Genomic DNA, 21,168 nt, shown 5'->3' with positions numbered 1-21,168 from the left:
CTATTTTTCCCTCATCACGATCGCGGGAAATCCTTCGCGATCGCGAAGCACAAATACTCAGCTCTCAAAATTTACTCTACGCGAATGCATAAAACACACTGCGAACACGATGCTCAGCCTATTTACACTACGCGATCGCGGACCCACTGCCGCGTTCACAATGAACAAAGATCAAGCTAAGACCCCAGGTCCAATAACTCTACGCGAACGCGACCTTCCCTACGCGTTCGCGATCAACAATTTCCTTACCTTTATACGATCGCAACTCATCATTCGCGAACGCATTGAACAAAATGGACTGCCCCTCAGAAAGCTCTACGTGATCACGTGACTCCCTATGCGATCGCGAAGAGTAAAACCTCTGCAACAGTTGAACCAAAATCTGCAACATCTCCAAGGCATGAAATGGTCCGATTGACCATCCGAAACTCACCCAAGGCCCCTGGGACCTCAACCAAAGGTACCAACATATCCTAAAACCTTATTCAAACTTGTACCAATTTTCAAAACACCTCGAACAACATCAAATCAACCAAAACGCATCAGATTCAAGCCAAATTTTTCTAAAATCTTCCAAATTCCGCTTTTGATAAAAAATCCAACCAAACAACGTCCGAATGACCTGAAATTTTGCACACACATCCCAAATGATACAACGGAAGTACTGCAACTTCCGGAATTTCATTCCGACCTCTATATCAAAATCTCACCTATCAACCGGAAAACGCTGAAATCTTAATTTCGCCAATTCAAGCCTAAACCTTCCACGGACCTCCAAAATGCATTCCGATCACGCTCCTAAGTCCCAAATCACCTAACGGAACTAACCAAATCATAAAAATTCCGATCCGAGATCATATATAAATAAGTCAAATCTTGGTCAAACCTTTCAAATTTCAAGCTTCAAATTGAGAACTGTTTCTTCCAAATTCATTCCGATTACCCTGAAAACTAAAACCAACAATTTACATAAGTCATAATACACCACACGGGGCAAGTCATGCCCGAGAACTGGCGAGCAAAGTGCAAAAGCTTTATGCGACCGATCGGGTCGTTACAGAACAGTTGATCTTGATCGACCTAGGATGAGATCTTTTTCATAGTCAAATTTGGTAAAGTGGAGAATCTAGTGAAAGCTATACAAAAAGGACCATGGTTCATCTCAGGAAGTATCCTCTCAGTCAGACCCAAATTCGTCCCACAAGAAGCGACCCTATCTTTCACTGCAATCTAGGTAAGACTACCACAATTACCTACTGAGTTCTATGACAAGGAGGTCCTAGAAAAAGTAGGCAGAAAACTAGGAAAACTCCTAAAAAATGATACGTGCACTTCAGCCACTCTCAGAGGAAGATACACAAGAATATGTATATAGGTACCCTTGGAAACACCAGCTGCCACCTCAGTCACAATAGGAGATCATAAACAATCGGTGATCTACGAAGGAGAAAATGTACTGTGCACTGGCTGTGGAAGGGTAGGGCACACCTTGAGAGGATGCTTGCACAGACAAAAACAACCATAACCACATATGCAAGACACTCCAGAGTGCTCAAATACAAAGCAAAACGATGTTCCAAGCCAAGCACCAAACAAGGAGGAAGAAGAAGAATGGAAAGTGGTCTCCTTCCCCAGAAGGCATAAAAAAGAAAACAACAAACAGTAAAATGAAGCAACGGACAAGAATAGAAAGGATAAACCATCAATAAAGTCAGAAGGCATCAAAGTGAAAATGTTCGATGCTACATCCGGTAAGTTCCTTGATACTCAAACTTTCCGATACACCTCTAAATCTAACCCATTATAGGAGATGGACCGGACCCAACCCACTAACACAAAAGGACAACAATCTGGAAAACATAATACAATCGGGCAGCCCACAAGAGAAAGGCCCAACACAAGCGTCAAAAGAAAAGCGGACCCAGAGAATACAAAACTGCACACAAATCTTGGACACGGGCCCACAACACAAACAAAAGCCAGGACTGACCCCATAATCAGTAACCCAAACCAAACGGATATTACCCCACACCCAAAGTCAACCAAGCCCGAGACCCAAGATGGAAAACAAAAAAGGCAGACTGGGCCACCCCACACCTCTGCAAAAATAGACCCCATGGTAGACCCAAATGATGACCACTACAACACTACGTCTCCCCTACCAACACCATGGTAGTCAGTCATGGATCAGACCCACCCAACCAACATGAACCAGAATAGAGAGTCATCTATCTACGACAGGATTCAACAGATATTCAACAACATCCCGTTCCTCCCAGACTTCATTAGTAGAGGACCCCTATGCAACCCCTCAGTTCAAAGTTCTCCAACCGGAGTCACCTCAGAAAGCTTCACCTTCAGTGTAGGAGAACACCAGCAATCACTCCAAGAGAAACAACATCAATCGCCTCTGGGGAACATCTCCAAAGGAATTTCAACAGTTCTGGAGCTACTGAGGAACCACGAGGTGCCGATGGACCAGGAAGCACCACCAATCGACAACTTAGTGAGGGTAGACTCACTATGGTTGGAAGCAGTAAGAGCTGTGGAGTTCAGTGTGGAACACAACGAGACATTGATCCTACTTTGCCCAAAGAACCTAGCTCGTTGCGGAATGAACTTCTCCTCTCATCTGAATCAAGGTACACTCAAACCCCTTCTGACCCTAACCCCAGTGATGAGATCCCAACAATATCAACACAGGGAAGAGATGTGATGCAACCCCAGGGCAGGGACAAGGCATCAATGAGCACCAGCCCTCCAACACTGAACCCTCTAATGAATTTCATCATGTGGAATGTTAGAGGGGCAATAGTGCGGAGTTTAAGAGGCACTGCTCAGAAATGGTCAAAATGCATAAGCCTGTGATGTTGGTTCTCCTGGACACCAAAATGGTAGACCACAAAAAGCTTACTGAGGAGCTTCAATTCGATATGCACATTCAGTTCCTTGCTATTGGCCACTCTGGAGGCTTAGTGATTATATGGAGGGACTCTTCCCTCCAAGTTGATGAAGTGGCTGTAAACTCTCAAGGTATCCATGCTATGGTCAAGGTATTACCCTCAAACCCCCCTTGGTTTTTTTCTGCAATCTATGCCAGTAATCACATTGAGGATAGAAAGGCCCTCTAGGATAGTCTAGTTGATATCTCTAGAAATCACAGAGGAAGTTGGTTTGTAGGTGGAGACTTCAATGAAGTCCTCAAAGCAAGAGACAAATTTGGGGGAAACCCTATAAACACCCATAGAAACAACTCCTTCTGGAATTGTATTAACAACTGCCACCTTGTAGACCTAGGGTTTAAAGGTAGTAAGTATACTTGGTCTAACAAGAGGTACAAAAATAGGACTTGCTTAATACTAGAAAGAATTGACAGATCTCTTGCTAATAACCATTGGATAAAGGAGTACCCAGAAGCAAACATTACTCACCTTCCCAGGACCCATTCTGACCACTGCCCCATGCTTGTCAACCTAAGCAATAACAGACATACTCCTCTCAATAAACCCTTTAGGTTTGAATCAATGTGGTGTAGTCACCCTCTATTTCAAAACCTAGTTAGGGATTCCTTCATGCCTCACTCTACTCTAATCCCTTCCACCACCTTGTTCAAAGTTAATGCTCTCAATTGGAATAGGCATACCTTTGGGTACATCTTCCACAAAAAAAAGGCTGCTAGCAAGGATAGCAGGGATTCAGAAATCCCCCCTCTATCCCATCAGCACCTCACTGCAAGTTCTTGAAAGCAACCTCATTGAGGAGCTTAGTTCTATCTTGAAAAATGAAGAGGACTTTTGGAAAATGAATTCTAGAATTCAATGGCTCTCTGATGGGGATGCCAACACAAAATTCTTCCACACTTCTACTTTAAATAGAAGAAGGAGGAATAAAATCCTTTCCCTACAAAGTGACTCTGGTCACTGGATGTTTGAGTATGGGGAAATCAAGCAAGCAATCTCAAAGTTCTTCCAAGAACTCTATACCTCTTCCCACCCCAGTCATAGAATGTGTTATCCTCCACTGAAATCCATGGATACTGTCTCTCCCAGATCCAACAAACAACAATTGGGATGACTCTAAGAGATAGTGAAATTAAGAATGCCATTTTCTCTTTCAAGCCTTTCAAAGCTCCTGGACCTGATGGCCTACATCCTTTTTTCTACCAAAAATACTGGGACATAGTGGGTAAGGATGTCATCCAATTCTGCAAAAGCTGCTTCTCCACTTCAACTATGAACCCAGTCATGAATGAAACCCTCCTGTGCCTCATTCCAAAATGCCCTCAAGCCACAATGATAAAGAATTTTAGGCCCATAGGCTTATGCAATACTGTCTACAAGACAGTAACAAAAATCATTGTCAATAGAATCAAGCCTTACCTCCTTCACATCATTGGGCCTAGTCAGGCTAGCTTCCTCTCTAACAGGAAAGCCTCAGACAATGCCATCATAGTCCAAGAATACATCACCCACTTTGGAAAAATGAGAGGAAAATCTTGTAACATGATCCTAAAGATTGACCTGGAGAAGGCTTTTGACAGGCTAGAGTGGTCTTTCATTAAGCAGACCCTCCATGCTTTCAAATTCCTAAACAAAATCATCAATCTCATCATGTCATGTGTCAGCTCCTCCATCATCTCTGTTATTGTCAATGAGGAGCAAACCAACCCATTCAGGCCCACTAGGGGCATCAGACAGGGTGATCCCCTATCCTCTTACCTGTTCATCATATGTATGGAAAGACTTTCCAGAGACATTGATAATAATTTCCTCCAGGGTGAGTGGCACCCCATCAGCATTAGCAGAAGTGGCCCTAAGATATCTCACCTTTTCTTTGCTGATGATCTAACTCTTTTTGCAACAACTAACCAAGAAAGTTGCAACATAATCATGAACACTCTCAATGTTTTCAATTCGGCATCTGGGCAAAAAATCAACCTTAGCAAGTCAAAAGTATGCTTCAGTGCAAATTGCCAACCTTACCAAATGGAGTTCATCTCAAACACACTTACCATAAAAGCCTCAGCAAACTTTGGAAAATATCAAGGGTTCCCAATCTTCCACAAAAGACCCACTCATAGTGATTTCCAGTTCATTATTGACAATCTACACTCTAAAATGCTGGGTGGAAAACAAGCATGCTTAACATGACTGGGAGGACCACACTGGCAAAAGCATCGCTGAACTCAATCCCAAATCATGTTATGCAATACATCAAGCTACCGGCAAAAACAACCAAAGAGATTGACAAAGTTCAGAGGAACTTCATCTGGGGCACTATTGCCACCAAAAGGAAAATGCACCTGGTCTCATGGGATGCAGTCACTATGCCAAATGATAAGGGGGGCCTGGGAATCCAAAAAGCTAAATTGAAAAATAAAGCCCAGCATTCAGGTCTTGCCTGGAGACTTTACCCAAATCCAACAACCCTATGGGCAAAAACTCTAATTGCAAAACATTGCAATTGGAGGAAACCCCCTAAAAAAGCTAAATCTCAAACCTGGCAATGCATCTTAAAAGGATGGGAAACATGCATGAAAGCAAAAGGATGGGTAGTGCATTCAGGAAACAGAGTTAGCTTTTTCAATGATCCTTGGATAAATAACCTCCCTTCTATAAGGTCCCTAATTCAAGGTCCCTTGACAAGAGAGGACATGACCAAAACAGTTGCCAATGCTCATCATAATGGAGCTTGGGATCTCTCTACTCTATCTCTCACCATCCCCCAAGATATCCAAAATTCCATCTACAACACCTTCATTCCATCCAACCCAATTAAGGAAGATAGAATGATCCGGGGAGCCATTCCAAATGGAATCTACTCCACAAAATCTGCCTTCTCACTCTTGGATCAAGAGCAGGAAACCACGTCCCACAATTTTTCTTGGATCTGGAAACTGAAAGTTCCCAAAAAAATTCAATCCTTTTTCTGGTTACTATTCCATGACAGGCTTCCCACTGGAACCTATCTCCACCATGTTGGGATACAACAAGACCCCATATGCCATCTGTGCAGTCAGGCCAACGAAACATCAACACACATTTTCTTTGAATGCACCAACTCCAATCTCTTCTGGCAAGATATCATCTCAAAAAACACATAAAAAACCAATGCTCCCATACCTCCTTTCACTGCCAGGGGTTGGCCAACCATTTGGGCATCTCTTAAGAAAGAAGCCTATAACAGCATCATTACTTGGGAGCAGCTTTTTCCCTTCTGCTTTTGGCAATTATGGCTCACAAGGAACAACAACATCTTCAATAATAAAAAAGATAGGGCAGACTCAAAATGTGCAATAGCTAAGGCTACCGAATATGTTACAATGATGCTGGATAAAGAACCCAAAAACAAAAAGATTATCTGGGTAAAATGGGAGCCACCAAAAAATAATGTCTATAAGCTTAACACTGATGGAGCTGCAGCAGGGAGCCCTGGAAGGGGAGGGCTGGGAGGAGTCTTCAGAAATGCAAGTGGAAATTGGGTACTCGGCTATATGGGTTCAATCCAATACACCACTAACACTCAAGCAGAATTGCTAGCACTTCTAAAAGGATTGCAAATTGCAGAAGAAAGGCAGTTCACACCTTTGGAAATAAACACTAACTCAACAGAGGTAATTAGAATGCTCATCAATGGTAACCTCTATTTTGACTCACTTATTCATGAATGCAGGTCAATCGTCCAAAGACTAGGCGCCGTGGTGGTGAAGCACAGCTACAGGGAGACCAACAAAGTTGCTGATATGCTGGCGAAGGAGGGCATAACCAGAAATTTTTTTGAGAACGCTTTTGTAACAACAGTTCCTCCGGTGTTTGTCAATCATGTATTTTGGACAGACATCATAGGAACTGTGTTTGAAAGAAAGATAATGGATTGTAATATTGCTAACAATAGCCTGGTAGCGGGGGATCTCGTTTATCCACCCATAAACATTCTGTCTGTACACCCTAACGGGTAGTTCGTTTTTTAGTTTATAATATGCATCCAGTTTAACCAAAAAAAAAAACTCACGAAACTTTATTGATCGAAATAATGGACTTTGTTTTATTGTTTTCCATTAAATCCATTCGTTTTTTAAACATCATATCATATAGTTATAAATACATGTCCTTCATTTATTCATTTTAGTATGACTATGATGTGGCCATTTCTTCTTTTTTTTTCTTTTTGTCCTTTCAAGAGAAAGTGTCTTGTGTTTTTGATAGTTAAATTCTAGTTTTAAATTTTTTTCAAATATAGAAAAAAGTCTTAAGTCAAGAGGCCCTAAATTTACCACCAAATACTCATAAATTATATAGTGAAATATAAAAACTCAGTCAATATGACTTTCATCAATTCGATAACACTAGGTTTGTATAGTTTACTTGGATTGAGTTTAATATAGTTTATTTCCAATGAGTTTTAAGTTATATGATATAACTTAAAACTCATTGGAAATAAACTAGAGATTTTTTCCTTCCTATACCATATATGAAACTTTATTACCAAAAATGTACACAGTTTCTAATTTACCCGCCCTGTCCACATTTTTCCTACAATTATTATACCATTCATTAAATACTAATTATTAGTAGCTGAATCTTCCTAATTAGGCATGCTAAAATTCAGGAACAGAATCTTCTAATTGATTTAGCCACAAATCAAATCTGTTCAAAAGCTTAATTCGTCGAAATCAAATCTGTTCAAAAGCTCAGATCTGTTCTTCGATATTTTCGCTTAAGACACAAATAAAAAGCTCAGTTCGTCGAAATCAGAAGCTCAATTTCAAATTGTAGAAATCAGTTCTGCAAAAGCTCTGTTCGTCGACATTCTACTACATCTCTCTCTATTTCTCAATCGCAAATTTCAGTAATACAAAGCAAATGAAAAGAGAGCAGCAATTCCACCATTAACAGCCATTAAAAAGCTTGAAAGCTTTGAATTCAAATTTGGGTTTTCAAAAATCATTATTTGTTTGGATTGGGTGTTGTTGAAAATAATCGGGAATATGGTTTGGAGTTTATATCTCAATTTTGAGAGGTTTTGGTGAAGATTAGACTTGGCTTTGACTGAATTTCAGATTGAAACTCGAAGAAGAAGAAGAAGAAGAAGAAGAAGAAGAAGAAGAAGAAGAAGAAGACATATTGCAGAAATTGTAGATAAATTGTAGATTATTTGTATTCTGATTGTAGATGCTTTATTTTCTGTTTTCACAAATAAAAAACAGCTAAAACTTCTACAAATCTTCTGAAAAAACGCAATTATGTCAAAAATCCCAATTATGCTACAATTGAATGGGAATTGGGATATAAAAATTCAATGTACCCAGTTTGTAGATATTTTATAGATAAATTGTAGATTATTTGTATTCTAATTGTAGATGCTTTGTTTTCTGTTTTCACAAATTAAAAACGACTAAAACTTTTAAAAATCTTCTGCAAAAAATGCAATTATGTCGAAAATCCCAATTAAACTACAATCGAATGGGAATTGGGATATTAAAATTCAATATACCTAGTTTGTAGATATTTTGTAGATGAAATGTAGATTATTTGTAGATAGAATGTAGATGCATTGTTTTCAATTGTAGATGCATTTTTACATTCCTATGCCGCATAGGAATTTTTACATTCTTCAATTGTTGTCAAGAAGATGTAGTTGATACACTAATATTGTGGTTCTTTTACTTTCTGGCTTTGAACTAAAAGATAAACTGATAATTAATTAAAATGGAAAAATAGCTTCTGTAAAGATACCAGTTGGGAAAGGATGTGGTTTTGTGCAGTTTGCAAAAAGGTAGGTTGTCGGTTGCGGTTGTCATTTGCCAAATTATTAACTTACTCTTAGGCTGTAAGTAGTTCAGTAACAAATGGATCTAATTTGTTGCGACAGAAACGATGCAGAAAAAGCGTTACAGAAGCTGAATGGAACTGCTATTGGCAAGCAAACAGTGCGTCTTTCGTGAGGACGAAATCCAGCTAATAAACAGGCAAGGATGCTAGCTTTTTAGGTTAAAATACACTATGACTATGGTATAGAATTGGTAATTTGATATACTAAGTGTAATTAAGTCAAACCTTAAACATTGAGGGTAATAAGGTTTCCTATGTGGCATAGGAATGTAAAAATTCCAATAAACTATATTAAATTCAATCCAAGTAAACTATACAACTTATATGGTCCGTCAATAACTCGATATATTAATGTCTCAAATTATCAGTAGAAATAAATATACATACACCATGTTTTTTATCAACGAAGATGCATTAATAAAGTTTGACTGAAATGTAACAAAATATTTTTTCCACAAGAAACCTTAATACAAAATTCTTCAACTTTTGCTTACGCCATAGAGTGAGAGGAATGGGGGAGCAAAATAATCATTAAACTTGAGAATGTAGATGTTCAAAAGAGGCAGCAAAACATCTGCAAAATAGTAGAAAAAAGGAAAATCAGAAAACCAAATAATATGTACGTGCCTAAAGAATGAGTGTGAAACTATTTTAACTATAGGTGAAGTTACTAAATTTATATAATTTCTTATTTCAATTTTTGTCAATGGGACACATGTAGATGAGTTAACTGTTGCAATCGAAATAACATTACGTCATGCAGAAGCTAACAAATAAACCTTGAATGACAATAAAACAGACAACAAAAAGAACCTGCATTCGCAAATGCGAAGACACCCAGCCCAGCCCCTTTATCGCAAATGCGATCCTGCGACTGCAAATACGAGCATGACCTCACAAATACGAGATCTGCAACTGGACACCAGCAACTTTTGGGCATCAACAGTTGCAAACCCATCTGTAACACACTCAAAACTCACTCGAGCCCCTCGGGCTCCAAATCGAACATGCACACGAGTGCAATAACATCCTACAAACTTGCTTGCTACCTCAGATCATCGAAATAACATCAAATAACAAGTATCGATCATCAAAACTTAAGAATTTCAACTATAAAACTCATTTTCACAATTTCTCACATGACGCGCTGAAATGCGCTCGGGTCATCCTAGATCCCAAACAAACGTGCGTACAAGTCCAAAAAGCGGATGTGGAGTACCACTGCATCCACTACTATATATAGTTCGAATTGAAGACAATTATTGTCTATTTTCCATATAGATCTGCTCTTTTTTTAAAAAAAAATCTTGAAGCCTATGAGTGTTCACATATGCAAGAATGAGACATACCTTTGATTTAGTATTTCTTTTATGTGAGGAAGGCATGTTTGGTTGTGGCTGCACAATAGGGAATTTAGCAGCTGCTATCTGCTTTTCCTCTTTTACTTTGTTGAAAATTACTGTAAATCCTTCGCCAGATTTGGGGTCTTTCTCATCCCATGCTCCAAATTTTGGTACTGATGCTGATGAATAATTAGACTGTCATACAGGAGAAAGTGATTTAATTAGAGATATATTTCTTGACCACTCAGTACTTCACAATTTGACTAGGAAATTAAGGGGGGAAATAAAAAATAGATTTACAATTGGTAATTGAAAAATAGCCACATTTTCAAAAGTAATCGAATTTTAGCTACTTTTTTATGTAAAGATAAAATATAAACAAAAACACCCTTAAAAATCCGGAAATATTCCAGCATAATATGCTGGAGTTCGAATTTTGTACATATGAGTTTTTCAGTATAATGTGCTAGAATTCAAACATAATATGCGGAAGTTTATATGCATGAGCTCCATAATCCCACATACAATGCAGGAACTTTCCGTGTGCTGGAGTTCCAACATAATATTCTGGAAGTTTATACACAACAACTCCATAATCCCGCATATTATGCCAGAACTTTCCATGTTTCAACAAAACAACTTACACCTCTCGCCTATCGAAGTTCTGTTCAAAAACCTCGTCCGAGAACTTGTATAGAGAAGGATTTCCCACGGCGCAACAGTTCTTCCATACCAACTTAGATGCCCGGCGCTGCTATTGGCATAATGACTATTTTTTAACGGCTTTACAAACACTGATTATTTTTTAGTTACCAGTCCGAAAACTGGCTAGCCCGTACTATTTTCACAAAAATTAAGCTTGAATATACTTATAAAATACTAGCAAAAAAAAGGCATGTTTTACTTGGTGCACATCCAAAAATAGCTAAGGGAGTAATCAAGACCAAAATAGTTCAGGTGTACTCCGAATAAATCGTGTCAAGTTTAGGGAATCTTGAGATATTCTTCCTTTAGTATGAATTTTGATTAAATACAATCAAAGATATAAAATTAGGATTTAGATTCAAATGAGAAGCCCTCTTAGTAAAGTAGGACTATAAGTCATGAGCTACCTCCACTTTTGGGTGGTGACATTCCCTTCCACTTCTGTATGGTGTAAATATCGAGTGCAAGTAAGTTTTTACCGTAAAAAAGACTTTATTTTAGCAGCGGGACATGAAATACGATAAAATTTGGCTCTCAAAAAGTTGTTTGTGCACCCTAAGATTAGCTCAATTTTGCCATCAATCTCATAACTATCACAATGACATATTGATCACTTTAACAACTTTCTTGCTAAGAATTCTTGCATGTTCTTACAAAATTTTTAGTGAATTTTGTACTACGGTCAGAACTCTCTATAACAGCATCGATATATAACAACCATTCACTATAAAAGCTATGTTTTTTGTAGAACCAATTTTCATGCTATGTTATAAGATATGTTCTCTATAACAGCCGAAAATGTCTGGAACAAATGAGGCTGTTGTAGGGAGGTTTGACTGTAATAATAACATTAGACAAGGTTTTAAATCAAAAGATATTATGTTATCGTCACCCTTAAATGATGATTCTAAAGCTCTAACCAAACATTTAAAGAGGCAATCTGAGTTTATCATTCAGTGTTTTCTAAAGAGACAATAAATTTAAATTGAGACAATCAAAGAGAGAAAAACTTACAAGATCATCAGAAGGATTTCTGCGATGACCATAATTGTACTGAGGCGTTTCGATTAAAGGAGTTTTCGCAGGAGAAACATTAATACTAGCATCTTCATATCCTCTATATGCAAAAGCCTCTGGATTCTCCTCTGGATCATTTGGATTTATCATCTTACCGCCTTTTCCTTTGCGCGCATTCTCAAAATACGCTGTGTATGGCACATTGTCACCATCCCAGTTTCCGAACTTAGGAACATGTGATCCCTGCTGCAACGAGTATACAACAACGCTTCAATATTAAGCTAACTTGAGGTCGGCTGTATGAATCATCACTAGTTATGCCGCTCTATTTAAGTTCTCTATATTTTCTACTGGAATATATATAAATCGTTGACATGACTAAATGACTCATTGAAAATATAGGACTTACAACCTGTTTGGATGGTTGTTATGTATCGTTTCATAATGTATCGTATAGTATTATATTATACTATATTGTATCATTTTGATGTATATAATGTTTGGATAGATTGTAATGTTTGCCGTCGTTTCATGATGTCATGCACCCACAATATGAAGAATAAACTTGCAATGTTATAAAGAAAAAGTAAGGTACGAGGTAATATTATCATATAAAAAAGTAGGGTAAATGTTAAAATAAGATTATTTAATAATAAAAATGGGCAAGACGAGAAGAAAAAATAAGGTAAAGACGCCACCACACACAATCGATCGTTCCATAAAGTGGCACTTTTCAAAGTTACGTATCAATGAATTTAACGATACGATACAGTAAAATTTAAGTAACAATAAAAAAATATAGTTAACAATCATCCAAACAAGCTGTTAAAAGTAAATATACTAACACGATATATAAAAATTTAATCCCTAACTTTTTGGTCCCTGAGAAACAACTTTGGATTTGTTCTTTAATCACATAGTATCTTAATCTACAAATAAGAAGAATCCTAAGATTTTTAACATCCATAATCTATGATTTCAACAACACCTTTAAAGGGCAGTTTGGTGCACTAAGCTCCCGCTATATATGGGGTCCGGGTAAGGGCCGGACCAAAAGGGTCTATTGTACGTAACTTTACCCTGCATTTTTGCAAGAGGCTATTTCCATTGCTCGAATCTGTAACCTCGTGGTCACATGCCAGCAACTTTACCAGCTACGCTGAAACTCCTCTTCGATTTCAACAACACCTTCGACGTAACTATATATTTGATTGTAAAGGCAAAAAATGCACTTCATGGTTTTCAAAAATGAGTAATTAGGGCCATAAAATAAACTAACTAAATTCAGGTGTTTTTTTTCTTAATAATAAAGACGTAATCAAGAATAACAAGCTAATTAAGGTGCAAAAACCAGAAATTGAAGAGAAAATATTACTTACAGCCATTAATGATTTTGGGATTCTTCTTCTTGTTATTGAGTTTTTCCATTGAACAATGACTAATTGTGTATTAAGAAAACTCAAGATTTGACGTGGGACCAATTTAAATTTATTTTCTTTAATTTATCGGAGATCCCAATGAAATTTGGACCTGCTAGGCAACTAGAGAAATTGATTCGTTGGTTACAACTATTTGTTTCCATTGAAATAAAACCAAACAACAAAGCGGTAGCTGATTTCTTCTCATCTGGTTAAGTCTCGGTAGACAGAGCTATACAATATTTATGTTGGTAGTAGATACCACGTGAAATTAGTTGAAGTACGCGCAAACTAATCCGAACACCAAGATTATTAAAAAAAAAACGACGACTTTAAAATTGTCTTTTTCTTTACACGGAGGAAACCAGATGATCCTTAAACGAAAGCAAAATGATTTAACTGGTTTTTGTTGACTCATCTTTTGGAGTGTTTATTGTTGGTTAGAGCTATTTGTTTCCATTGAAATAAAACCAAACAACCTTGAGTCCAATATTAGACTCTTGCCAGATGTCTTTAACAAAATTAAGGCGAAATAATTCAAAAGTTTATATGAAAACAACAATTTTTATATCACATTATTTTTTCGATACCAGTAACCAAAACTAGACTTTTTCGAATTATCTCAATCGTCTAATTTATCGGATGTCCCCTTTGTTTGGGACTAAGACATAATTATTATTATCTTGTTTAATTTTAGTATGTATTCGGTTCTATTAATTTGAATACTTTATTTTAAAAAAATACAAAATAATGTCAGAATAGCAGGATCTTAATAAGGCACTGAGATATACACAAATAAATCAAACGATGGTTTTACAAATTGTCCACCAAAAGAAGGGTTGTAGTTGTTGTAATCCCGAAATTATTAGTTAAAGTTGTGGTTAGCGAAGTTCGAACTTGAAGCAGTAGAGGAGGCCTAACCGATCCCTGAATCGACGGCTCAGAATAATCGTCACTTAATGAGGCTCAAAGGTCCAGATTGTGCCAGCTGGCAAAGAGTTTATTATTTAACTAACAAACTCTGCAGAGAAGGCTAACGAATTACACAATATCTTCCTTTCTCACTCCTCTTTCTCTTCTTCTGATCCTCACCTTTTTCTCTTCTCTTCTAACCCAAATTTCTTCTCTTCTTCTGCAGATCTAGAGTACAACCATGGAGCTCTATTTCATTTAGTTGTTAATTTTTCATTTTCCTTAGCTTGTAATTCAGTCCTGTTTTTTCTATTCAATAAATCGAAAATCGTCCCAAAAAAGTGTCGCAATTCCTTTTCGCATCTCTTAAATTCCATCTTAATTAGTCAGATTCTGACATTTGGTATCAAAGCTTGATTCTGTAACCTGTGGGCACGATAATGGCTGAAGGCACACGAATGAAGTTGATGGATGAAAAGCTAGCAAAACATGATGAGGTGATGGGGGAACTGACAATCATCTGTAGAGAACTGAACGAGACACAGACGGCTATACGTGGAGCTTTGGAGCAGATCATGGATGGACTAACTGCGCTGGAAGTAGCACTTGTAGAGTAGCGGACAATGCCAATCCTCAAGGTGACGTACTGTTACCCAGACTTGTGAGAGCAACAGAAAATGCCGATCCACTTGGCGATGGGTTGTTACCAGTGCCTGGCCTTGAGGCTAGAGCTAACAGGATACCGGGTTGGCCAATACCTCCTCCCAAATGGGAACTTCCATGTTTCGAAGGTAATGAACCTAAGGTTTAGCTCAGAAAATGCGAAAGGTATTTTAAATTGTATAGTACTGCTGAGAATATAAAGGTAGATGTTGCTGCTTTATACTTAAATGGTGTAGCTGAAACTTGGTTAAATTCCCTTGTTCTGAGTAAAGGAGTAATAACTTGGGAGAAATTTAAAGATGAACTGTGTATTAGTTTTGGTGAAACCTTAATGGAAGACATTGTAGAGGACTTCAACAAATTGAGTCAAACTGGATTAGTAGGGAAATTCTGAGGAAAATTCGAAGACCTTAAGGCGCAAATGATAATGAGAACCACTGTATTGAATGAGTCTCATTTTTTATCCAGCTTTATGGGGGCCCTTAAGGAAGAAATCAAGTACACTGTGAAGCTGTCCAAACCTGCTACCTTGAGTGAAGCCATCGAGCAAGCTAGAATGCAGGAAAAAGCTATTGAGGTTGTGCATAGGAAAGACAAATCAATTAGGAGGGGTGCTTCACAAACTGGAGTTATAAATACAAACAGAATCTCAAAACCAGTATCCAATAGAACTGGAACATATAGGTTGAGCCCCGAGGTATATGAATATAGAAAGTCCAATCACTTGTGTTTTAGATGTGGCGAAAAATAGGCTCCTGGTCACCAGTGCAAAACTAGACAACTGAATTGTTTAGTGGGAGAAGATGAAGATAGCCCCGCAACAGTAATAACAGAAACACAGACTCAAGGGGAAGATTCTGTAATGTCAAATATTGTCATTGAATGGGAAATCCAACAGGAGGTTTTAGAGGCTGTGTGCCTCAGTGCATTAGCTGGTAACAACTCTGGAGTAAACTCAATAGTAGTCAAAGGAGTTATCAAAAACAAAACTCTGACAATTCTAGTGGATTCTGGAAGCACTCACAGTTTCTTTGATGAACAAGCTGTAAAGGAAACTGGATATGCACCAGTTTATAGTCCTCCAATGAGGGTAACTGTTGCAGATGGGAATTATGTGATGTGCAATGCTTCTTGCATGGGGTGTTTAACCAAAAAGTGGAATTTCGGTCAAAGCTTTATTTTAGAAGAACTCAGGTTACTGATAATCAAAAAATGAATAAAGGAAATTGATTTTTGCTAACAATAAGATGAACAGAAGAAAACAAAGTAAATCAATATATTTCAATGATAATTCGTATCCTTACAAATGATCAGTCGTCTCCTTTTTATAGCTATTTCTAAGATATACGTTTTGCCTTTGTCATAATAAGGTCATTATAGACAATTAAAGGCATTTAATGCTACATTACAATGACAATCATTATAATTCAACACAGATTTTCTAACGTTTTCAGTATTTAATGTTTATTAAATACTGTATCCGTACTCTCTTGTGTTGTCAGATTCATTCTCCTTAATTTTTGGACTTAAATAGGTACGAGCACCGAGTCTTTTGATTATCTGCTCGTGTCTCTGCTCGTGCCTCTACTCGTATCTGTTGCAACCCGTGCCTCTTTGCTAATCATCATTCTTTGACTAGCCTTCGTGTCATGACAAATCATCTTTCAATTACTTCAATATATATAAACTCAATTTTTCCCAATACAGATAGTCCCCCCACTTGCCATTTATTCGCCAATTGAATATTTGGGAAGTGGATTTTATTAAAGCGGGAATATTTGCCGCCATTAATTCTCTTATGGAATCGACGCTTCATTTGTCACTTCCATTTAATGCCTATTACACGTGGCATGTTTTTATTGGTTCTGCGACTTTGCAGCGTCTTTTAAGGCTTTTTTACGGCTTCACCAATTACGAAGTGACAGTTCTCATTATGACTTTTCCATCATTGCACCTTTTCCTTTGACGGTTGCCTCTAAGTATAAATATAGTTTTCACCTTTGTCTTTCTCACATAAAATTCTCAGAATATTCAATTCTTGTTTGCTTCTTCCTCGTACTATCATGTCTTCATCAAACCCTAACCCTAGGAGAGTCCCCATAGTTGATAACTTTCCTCCTGCCCCTAGTAGGAGCAGAAGAGGAGGTAGACTACGTAATTTAGGGTCTGCATCCATACGTGGTTCTTCTCTTCCTNTTACCGTTCATATCGCGGCTCAGGTTAGCCCCAACGTAGATTTTCCTTTCTGGCCATTGTGTAAATAACTCCACAGCCTCCAGTTCCTCAATCGTTGTTTTGATATTTTCATTTTCCTCTGGTTCTTGAATGGAATCGGGCCGTGAGTCCACATCTGTTCGCCCTTGTTCAGTTGAGGTTTGTATTGTGGTATCCTCAACTGGATGCTGTAATTGCTATTTGTCTTCGTTTCTCGTATTTGAATCTGCTACAGAGTTGATGCCTCTGGATGTTTGTTTATCCCCACGAATTTGACATATTCCCCATGGTGATGGAAATTTGATAACTTGATGCAAGGTAGACGGAACGGCATCCATCTCGTGGATCCATGGTCTCCCGAGAATCATATCGTAAGCCATTTCCAACTCTACCACCTGAAATTTTGTATCCTTGACAACCCTTCTGCAAATGTAGTAAGCATTACCTCCTCTTTTGTCACAACGCTTGAGTTGTCGAATCCAGACAAGGTATGTGCCTTTGGTACTAGCTTATCTTCAGCTTACATCTCGTGCAGTACTCTTAGCAGGATAATGTTCACGGAACTACATGGATCAATCAAAACTCGTTTCACATTAGTACCATGTACAAGTAGAGATATTGCCAGTGCATCGTTATGTGGAGTTAACACGCCATCCGCATCTGCATCATCAAATGTAATACTTTCTTCCTCCAAAACATGTCGAACCCACTTCCCGTGGGTAATTGTGACTTTTGAAACTTTATTGGCTGCTGTGTACGTCACACCATTAATTTCTTCACCTCCGTTTATAACATTAACGGTCCTTTTGGGAGAAGGCGGTTTAGGGGGCTCCTGCCTATTCTTCATGTATGCTTGCTTACCTTTCTCACTGAATAATTCGGTGAGATACACTTGCTTCAACAGATGATCAACTTCACCTTGTAGCAACCTATAATCTGCCATTTTATGACCATGATCGTTGTGAAATTCGCACCAGTGATCAGGATTGCGCCTGTTTGGATTTGATCTCATTTCTTTTGGCCACCGCACCTTATCACCCATGCTTCTTAAAACAGCTACGAGCTCGGAAGTGCTTACATTAAAATTATAACTGCCAAATCTTGCCTTCAAGTTTCTATCATCATCTCGCGACTCTCGCGTTTACGATCATTCCCGAACCTTGATGATGAGCCCGATTCTCTATTCCTCGATTTATGATTGTACCTTGAATTGTCATGTTTTGATCGTGAATCTTTTCCCGCTGGGCCCATATATGGTTCGTATCTGTTTTTACCGGACCTTTTTTCGGTTTCCGCCCGTCTCGAACTCACCTTTTCCTCTTTTTGAGACCGTGAGATAATATCTTCTTCTATCCTTAGCTTCGTGCTATACCTGTTGTAAACGTCATTCCATGTTGTCGCTGGGAATTCACGAAGACTTTCCTTGAGTCGCCTCGTGGCTTCTGAGCTTTTTTCATTCAAATTACTAGTGAAGGCTATAGCTGCCCAATTATCTGGTACACGTGGTAACGTCATTCTTTCACGCTGGAATCTATCCACGAACTCTCTAAGCAACTTTGAGTCCCCTTATTTGATTTTGAAAATATCTTTCATTCTTTTTTCGACTTTTTAAGCTCCCGAATGTGCTTTGATAAATGAATCTGCAAGCTCAGCAAAAAAATTTATGGAATTTTTGGGTAAAAGAGAATACCTGTTAATGCTCCCTTAGTGAGTGTTTCACCAAATTTTTTGACCAATACTGATTCAATTTCTTGTTTGGTCAAGTCGTTGCCTTTTACGCCAGTTGTGAATGCAGTCACATGGTCTCGTGGATCAGTTGTTCCATCGTATTTTGGAATATCAGGTATTTTGAATTTCTTTGGAATTGGGAGGGGAGCAGCACTTGGCTTCCAAGGTTGTTGTGAATGTTTGTCCATATCTATCCCTTTGATTACAGACGGTACTCCAGGTATTTGCTCTATACAGTCACTTTGCTCCTTGAGCTGTTTCTGCAGTGTTAATACTAAATTTTGTAAATCAGAATTGACTAAGTTACCTGGTTCTCCATCTCGTGACTCACTGGGGATTCCACCACTGCCCGAATCAGCAAGCCCAGAACGAGGGGTTTCCAAAGTGTTGTTATTTGGAGTTGGTGTTGGTGGTGCAACAGGTAACTGGTGACAAAGGCCTCAAGAGCTTTATTGACCTGTTGAGCGATTAGCTTTTGCAAAGCTTCATTGATAGCTTCATCATTTTCAAATTGAGCATTTGCATTCGAATGAGATCCATCAGGAGTGTCTTCTCGAGACCGCCGAGGGGAGCTTTGTGGAGAAGGGATCGGGGTGCGATCATCTTGTGAATTCCCCTGGAGTTGATGGTTTCCTTGGTTTCTTTGGTTTCCTTGGTTGATGTCATTAACGTTTGACATGGTTGATGCAACAAAAAAGGTTAGGTTAAGAAAGAATAGATTATCATATTTACGGTAACGGAACCAATTTGTTTAACCAAAAAGTAGAATTTCGGTCAAAGCTTTATTTTAGAAGAACTCGGGTTACTGATAATCAAAAAATGAATAAAGGAAATTGATTTTTGCTAACAATAAGATGAACAGAAGAAAACAAAGTAAATCAATATATTCCAATGATAATTCGTGTCCTTACAAATGATCAGTCGTCTCCTTTTTATAGTTATTTCTAAGATATACGTTTTGCCTTTATCATAATAAGGTCATTATAGACAATTAAAGGCATTTAATGCTACATTACAATGACAATCATTATAATTCAATACAGATTTTCTAACATTTTCAGTATTTAATGTTTATTAAATACTGTATCCGTACTCTCTTGTGCTGTCAGATTCATTCTCCTTAATTTTTGGACTTAAATAGGTACGAACACCGAGTCTTTTGATTATCTGCTCGTGTCTCTGCTCGTGCCTCTGCTCGTATTTGTTGCAACTCGTGCCTCTTTGCTAATCATCATTCTTTGACTAGCCTTCGTGTCATGAAATGTCATCTTTCAATTACTTTAATATATATAAACTCAATTTTTTCCAATACATGGGGTTCAGTTGGAAGATGGGAGGAAAATCATTTCAAGAAGACTTGAGAATCATCAACTTAGGTGATTGTGACTTGGTTTTGGGCAATGATTGGATGAAAAATTACAACCCCACCAAGTTTGATCATAAGAAGAATACTGTGACAATTGGGAGAAAGGGCAACAAGACTGTCTTACATTCCATTACTGAAAAAGGCAGGCTAAATATGATCAGTAGCAGCTCAATGGTGAGATTATTGAAGATGGGACACACACTCATGGCCCATCTGTTTATGGTCAGTGTGATTCCATCACAAGAAAAAGAAATAGCTTCCCCTATACAACAAGTACTTAGTGACTATCAAGACATTTTTGCAGAACCCAAAGCCTTACCTCCTGCCAAGTCATTGGATCACCAAATTCCATTAAAACCTGGGGCAAACCCTGTCAATTTGAGACCTTACAGGTACAACTATTATCAGAAGGAAGAGCTAGAGAGGAAAGTAAGAAAGATGTTGTCGAGTGGGATCATTCAGCCTAGCCAATCACCATTCTCATCTCCAGCCTTATTAGTGAAGAAAAAAGATGGAACTTGGAGGTTTTGTGTGGATTATAGAGGGTTAAATGATATCACAGTCAAGGACAAATACCCTATACCCATTGTGGATGACTTGTTAGATAAATTACATGGGTCTGTGATTTTCTCTAAGGTGGATCTGAGGGCTGGATACCACCAAATCAGAATGAAGGCAGAAGACATCTTCAAGACTGCATTCAGAACACACATGGGCCACTATGAGTTCAGAGTAATGCCCTTTGGGCTTACAAATGCTCCTGCAACTTTTCAAGCCTTAATGAACCAGGTTTTTTAGCCTTTTCTCAGAAAGTTTGTACTAGTATTCTTTGACGACATATTAATTTATAGAAGATCTTTGTGTGAGCATGTGAGCAATTTATTTATGGTATTTTGACCATTTGAAAAAGAACACATTCTATGCTAAGAGGCCGAAGTGTTCATTTGGCCAACCTCAAGTTGAGTACCTGG

The 21,168-nt window shown here is 38.2% G+C and overlaps 1 protein-coding gene across 1 annotated transcript; it reads right to left on the bottom strand.

Annotated features, from left to right (window-relative positions):
• Positions 1 to 9,168: 9,168 nt before the first annotated feature.
• LOC109237882 (RPM1-interacting protein 4-like) lies at positions 9,169 to 13,314 on the bottom strand. The gene is made up of 4 exons (XM_019404274.1): positions 13,276 to 13,314; positions 11,894 to 12,142; positions 10,181 to 10,369; positions 9,169 to 9,405 (listed from the first exon to the last, which is right to left on the bottom strand). The coding sequence occupies exons 1-4, from the start codon at positions 13,279 to 13,281 to the stop codon at positions 9,385 to 9,387; spliced, it is 465 nt and encodes a 154-aa protein (XP_019259819.1). The 5' UTR covers positions 13,282 to 13,314; the 3' UTR covers positions 9,169 to 9,384.
• Positions 13,315 to 21,168: the final 7,854 nt, after the last annotated feature.

This window comes from Nicotiana attenuata, unplaced genomic scaffold (genome assembly GCF_001879085.1).
Source record: "Nicotiana attenuata strain UT unplaced genomic scaffold, NIATTr2, whole genome shotgun sequence".
Lineage (NCBI taxonomy): Eukaryota > Viridiplantae > Streptophyta > Magnoliopsida > Solanales > Solanaceae > Nicotiana > Nicotiana attenuata.
The sequence above is the reverse complement of the archived record's forward strand: the minus strand, read 5'-3'. Positions and strand labels throughout refer to the sequence as shown.

Excerpts from the sequence above, each read along its gene's own strand:
- LOC109237882 (XM_019404274.1), bottom strand. Across the intron at positions 10,370-11,893 it reads GAAATCCTTCTGATGATCTT|TCTAATTATTCATCAGCATC; the intron begins GTAAGTTTTTCT and ends CCTGTATGACAG. Across the intron at positions 9,406-10,180 it reads AAAGAAATACTAAATCAAAG|ATGTTTTGCTGCCTCTTTTG; the intron begins GTATGTCTCATT and ends ACTATTTTGCAG.